At 38.4% G+C, this 6,056-nt stretch overlaps 1 protein-coding gene across 1 annotated transcript; it reads left to right on the forward strand.

Moving 5' to 3' along the window:
- The first annotated feature begins 926 nt into the window (after positions 1-926).
- On the forward strand, positions 927-5,752 carry LOC149588157 (uncharacterized). Its single transcript, XM_089862994.1, has 6 exons — positions 927-1,157; positions 1,641-1,844; positions 2,178-2,252; positions 3,658-3,696; positions 3,770-3,892; positions 4,462-5,752. Exons 1-6 carry the CDS (start codon positions 1,098-1,100, stop codon positions 5,656-5,658), a joined length of 1,698 nt encoding a protein of 565 aa, XP_089719120.1. The 5' UTR covers positions 927-1,097; the 3' UTR covers positions 5,659-5,752.
- Positions 5,753-6,056: the final 304 nt, after the last annotated feature.

The raw sequence follows: 6,056 nt of genomic DNA on the forward strand, positions 1-6,056 counted from the left end.
TTAAACTAGTTTCCATGTACTATTTTTCTAGCAGGTATTACTACGCCAAGTGACTTAATAATTACAATTTCCCATAGATCAATTCGTAAAATACAAACAGAGAAACCAACACAAGGGGTGAGTTTGCCGTTGGGGTATTCTTTCTCTAGCTAAGAAATACCACCAGAGTCAGTGCGAGACGGTTAGCCTCCTGCGTTTAGTGTTCGTCTGACGTTGCTTCTTCATGCAAATTTTGTGTATCTGTTTCTCTGATTGTAATTTCCGAATTGGTCTATTTCAATCAATGCTATGCTGGTTGAGTCTGTATTTCACGTTCCTATCACCTTACGGTGTTATTTAGGCTTGCAAACAACTATCGTATGTGTCACAAGAAATAGCCTACCTACTTCTAATATCGTCAGCGAGTGTAAATGTTAAATAAACCTATTTGCTCATGGAATTAGACATGCTATTTAATATTATACTTCTATCAAAGAGTGTAGAAAGAAGGGGAGTTGAAGCTAGCAACTTTGGCAAAGCATTTTGGGAGTTTTCTTTTTTAATTGTTTGTAATATTAAATAATATTAATATTATAATACCCGATTCACCTTATTTCAACCACTAAGAGTGCAGAGAAAAATGCGCGCACCGGAAGCTTAGGGGGAAAATTTCATAGAGCAAACACTCCAGCCAAGCCTTCTACTCCCCATCTTTATACTCTCTTTGCTTCTATGAAATGCTTTATTTTACTGGCCAATAAATAGGTATCATTTTTTAATATGATTGGGCCATTCTGGCTTAGTGCCTTATTTTTAGAAAAGCATCTCAGAGCAGCGTTCCACGACGTTTAAAATTAAAAAAATCATTTACTTCGTGATATAAAAAATTAAAATTATATCAAGTGCTTTCACAAGACAAAAAAATGAAAAAAAAAACCCCTGAAAATCTAGTCTATTTTGATATATTTCATTTTTTAGTCAAATAAACCGTTGATAAGGAAAATTTATATTAAGGATTGATATTTTTAGCACGCTTTAGTTTGCATGCTTGAGGTAAGTCCGTCATTTTTGAGGACTCGTATTTAGCTTAGCTTTCATCAGTGTTAGGGTATGCTAGAATGGTCAAGTGTTTCTGTTCAGCGAGAGCGGTTATTTACGCTTCTGGAGTTTTGAGGGAAGTAAGTATTTGAAAATCTTTATTAATTTGAGTATCCAGCTTTGAAACCTCGCGGTGTAGGAGTAATGTAAGCATTATTATAAGTTACGTGGCATTACAAGGCGACTTGAATAAGATATTGCGGGTTGTTTCTAGAAGGGTGATAGGACTGAAGTACATTAGGTTTTCTGGACGATCTTGAGTTGAAAATGTAAATAGGTACGATTGAAATAATTTAAGGAAGACCCCTTATACTTAAGTAAGGAACTGAAAGACAATGCTAATTTAATTAGGGGGTCATCCTTAAACCATTCAAATCATAATTTGTAAATGGAGGTCTACCAGACTTTTTGGGAAACCGTATATATATAATGTATAATTACGTTCAATGAGGAATGTTTTTGGTAAAAAAATCAACTTATTGCAACAGTTGCCATGCTTATTATTAAATTTCGTGTGGAATCAGATTATAACTGAACATTCATTGTGTTATAATAATTTCCAGCTAGTGTGCGCTGGAGTTGTTGTCATGATGGCTTTGTCAATCCTGGATTACATCGAGGAATCAATCCATACCAATCAACTCTTGTACGTCTGGAACTTTACCATTCTGGCCTTAATTAATGCCATAGTCGCTTTAATTCACACTGCCGTGGTCCTAGCTCTCCACTACAGCAAAGTATGCAAATATAAGTGGCAATTTAGGATTGTAAGTACCAAAAATTTATTTATACCATGGATTCACCATAAGTTTCTCACTGGTTACTGAGAGCTTGTCATGAAGTGAGGCAGACGAAAAGTTATAGATTCTTATGAAGTGACGCCTGGGCCTGGTAAGGCGCTGTTAAAGGCTTAGTATAAACTAAATGGGAAGGGCTGCAATTTAACCGAGTGTAGTCAATTCTCGCATCATTTTCGAACTAGCTCTAAGTAAGCCTCTAGTATTAAGAAATATAGGAAGTGTCATACTTATAGAACATATAAACTTATGGTATCACTTATTGGTAGACTAAAACTCATCTTAAATACATGATACTTTTAGATATTGATAAGTATTGCCATCGCTGGATTGTCTACGCTAGTCATTGGAGCAGTTACAACGTTATTGCCCACTAAGGTTAGTGACTGGATCGTTAGGGTAGTTCCCTGAAGTTACGCGACAATGGAGGCTACCTGTGTAGGCAGCACACCTCAACAAGGCTTTGATTAAATATCGGGGAATCATTTAAAATCTCACTGTAATCCAAAAATAGCCGTGCGCTTGGGAAATGTTTTTGTGGTGTACTGTCTGCAAAGATATCCTTCATTCGCAATGCCTTTGTTAACCTAAACAATGGTTTAGACTTCAACCCGCAGAGTTTAGAGATTTTTACGCACTTTCCATGTAGGCCTAGTACAAACATCAGAGTTTAATTTGCGTTTTAAGCTCATAAGATTCCAAACACATCGTTATAGTTTTTCATAAGTGCACTTAAAAAAGTAGTAAATTACTGAGTTTCAAAATGGTGTCAAGAACGAATTCGGGATATCCTGAATTCGTTCTTGATGGTGTCTATGAAGTGAATCTGAACTATACTATAAACCCATTAGAAATAGATTGTCCTGGTACATGAATTGTCTAGAACACTCTGTATCGGGCCTGAGAATTTGGAAACAGAAATAGATGAAGTCATGAGTGAATCATATACTAGCTCCCTATAAGTTACTCAGTCACAATGGCCTAATGTATCCAGCATTTTCTTCCGAATAGTCGAGAAGAGGGGAGGCGGGTGAAAGTGGTAGTAGACGGCGCCCTCTCTTAGAGCTTTGAAATTAATATATGGAGAAAGTTTTTCTATTCGTTCTTCTAGACGCATTATTAAATATAAATAGTTTAGTAAGGTTTTCGAGATAACTATTAAGTTTTTGTTAGCTCTTATTTTTTGATAAAGTTTGGTTCTCTCACTATAAATAGTTCCTGCCTCTGAACGTTTCCTACGGAATAAAAATTGTTATTCCGTAGGCAACGCTCTGAATTCAAAGGAGTTTCTTTCACTTGGGCTTTGTCAAAAAATATCCAAAATTTTGCCATATTAAGGCGAAAAAAAACTTCCTATTGCGCCAACCTTAACCCATTAAAATAATTTCAAAGATAAAATACGACTGTGACCCGCAAACAATCACAACATTTCTGAAACGTCGTCTGCTTATACTAACTACCTTCCAGTTCAAAGTTTCATTGGTTGATCCCCTTTTCCGGTTTTTCACCGGAAATACGTAAACGCCGAGAGTAGTGTTATTTTCTCTCACTGGGGGTCGCATATAGGTAACACTTTTTTGGCGGGAAGAAAGTGCTGGATACATTAGGCCAGTGTGGCTGAGTAACTTATAGGGAGCTAGTATATGATTCACTCATGATGAAGTATGATATTGGGGAAAAACTTCCCCTTTATTATTACGGGCTGTAAATTGTGAATTATTAACAAATAGTACGAGGTTTTGCTACAGGCTTAAATTGTGAATTAATAGCACCCCATTTTTAGGACCCTGCCCGAAAGGATCATTACATGGAAATTTGCAGTGTATGTCATATCTACAACTCCCTTATACATCCTATTAAAATGAAACTGAATCATACATTTCTCCCTTATTTAGAAAGCCGAATGTGGAGAACATCCCAGTACAAAATGCCAAAGCTTAAGAGAAATATGTAACAAATGGTTTATCGATTACGTAATGGGTACTGGATTTTCGCTGATGATAATCTTCTTTTTCTACGTAAGTGGTCACAGATACTTAAATTATTGCTTAGTCAGGTAGCGTAAAATATATCTTTAAACAATTATGGAGAACGGGAGTATTTTCATTTTTGAGATAGATTAATTCTGTATAAGAAGAAATTACACATTTTTTTTTGTTCTTCAGATAGGCTTTATAATCAAGAAGTGATATCTAGTATATTAGGGAGAAGGTATAAATTCGCCACATTTCCAGCTTTATCGCCAGTCCAAACGTAGGTCCGGAGTTAATCCCCGCCTCTGAATTACAACCAGCACCTCATTGGTTCTTGAGAACTCTCGTCAGCGCGATGCGAATGACTAAAATTACCTATTTTCCGACCGAGGAGAGGCGAAATAGCCCGGCCTACTTTTACGTCCCCCTTTGTATTTTGAAATGGGGAGTAGGACTGGCGCGCGAATACTTGGGTATCTGATACCTTCTCCCTAATAAACTAGATATCACTTCTTGCCCATATGTTTGCCGGATATTCCCCCACAGTTGACGTGGTCAAAGAATATATTGGGAAATTCACTTGTCTCACTATACTAAACGGCGTTTTTTAACAGGGCATTGACTTTTTGGCATTTTATGAAAAATATCGAAGTGCTTCTAGTACGACGACTGATAATGTGCAACGAGATCATTCAGTGGATGAAGACTTCCAGTTTACTACGGGGGCTTCCAACGCCGTTTTCGCGGACCCTGTCTCAGGCATTAAAGGTCGAAGACAATCCATTGAGGCATTGGCAGAGGACAGTGAACTAGAATTCGATGACGATTACTTAATGGAAATGGATTTTAGCCGACGACGAACACTTCCTTCCGCTAACACTTTCACGAACACAGATTTCAGTTATCCTCCACGCCAACGGGAACCTGATTTACCTTCATCACACTCTGACACGAGATTGAACCATTTGGCGTCCATAGGCAGACAAAGAGGAGCAGATTCCTCGTGGGACTATCTAAATACGAAATACGGCTACTCTGATAGTCCACGAGGACACCGTTCCGCTTCAGAAGGACACCGTACTGCTTCAGAATTCTCGTTTTCGGACTACCGCGATGAACTAGGTGCTTCCCCCGCTTCTGCGTTGGATAATCGTGTAAAACCAGGTGCTTCGTTGGATAATCGCAAAAAAATGGGTACCTCAGCCTTTGATTTGGACAGTCGCCAAAAATTGGATGCTTCTGCCTCGTCATTGGGTAATCGCAGAAAATCTGATTCTGCCTATTCGTTGGATAATCGAAAAAAATATGGTGCTTCTGCCTCATCGAAGGATAATCGCTTAAAACCAGGTTCTTCGTTGGATATTCGTAAAAAACCTGTTGCTTCCTCTGCCTCTGCTTTGGATTATCGCAAAGAACCACGTGCCTCTTTCGCCTCTGCGTTGGACATTCACGAAGAATCGGATGCTTCCTCAGCTTCCGAGTTGGACTATCGCAATGGACGTGATGCCTCCTACGCCTCATCGTGGGAATCCCTCCAAGTTTCGATGCCTCGAGGACGTCAACGAGTAGCTGGAACTACCATGGACTACCAGAAGAATGTATCGAATACGATGCCTCGCAGTCGTCAACGAGAAACCTCCCCTATAGACTACAAAGACGATGACGACGACGATGATTGGGCTTTAATTCCGAAGAGCGGCATTCCACGACCCATTTTGACGCGTGCTGAACGTCTGAGAAACTTAGAACGGGAAATGCAAGACATTCACGAAGTTAGCGAGGGATGGTCATCGAATTCAAGCGAGAAATAACCGTTTTTACAGCCGTTTTTAAAATGATCCCTCTTTATTGTTAATTACTTTGTACGTAATCGAAAGTAACCTAGAATAAATTTTTAAAACCATTTTCGTTGCTCATTTTTCTTCCGTTGTTTGCTGTTGAATTTGTCTCAGTGTGTTGGTGTCTGTTTGGAATGTATTTCCCCGAATACATTTTCCTACTTCATTTAATCAGATGAATGTCGTTACATTATTAGTAATTGATATGACGTTATTGTAAACTTTGTGACTTCGACATTTCCACAATTCTTGCTTCATAAGCTAACAAAAATGAATAAAGATGGAGTCCGACAACTGAACATTGGGAAAATTTCCTTTTCATACAGCAATTAGTCTCCGGCACGTGCTCAACAGAGAAGTAAGCCTAAAAT

The sequence above is a fragment of the Phalangium opilio genome, unplaced genomic scaffold, assembly GCF_054372755.1.
Source record: "Phalangium opilio isolate 3A_F unplaced genomic scaffold, DU_Popi_V2 ptg000662l_1, whole genome shotgun sequence".
NCBI lineage: Eukaryota > Metazoa > Arthropoda > Arachnida > Opiliones > Phalangiidae > Phalangium > Phalangium opilio.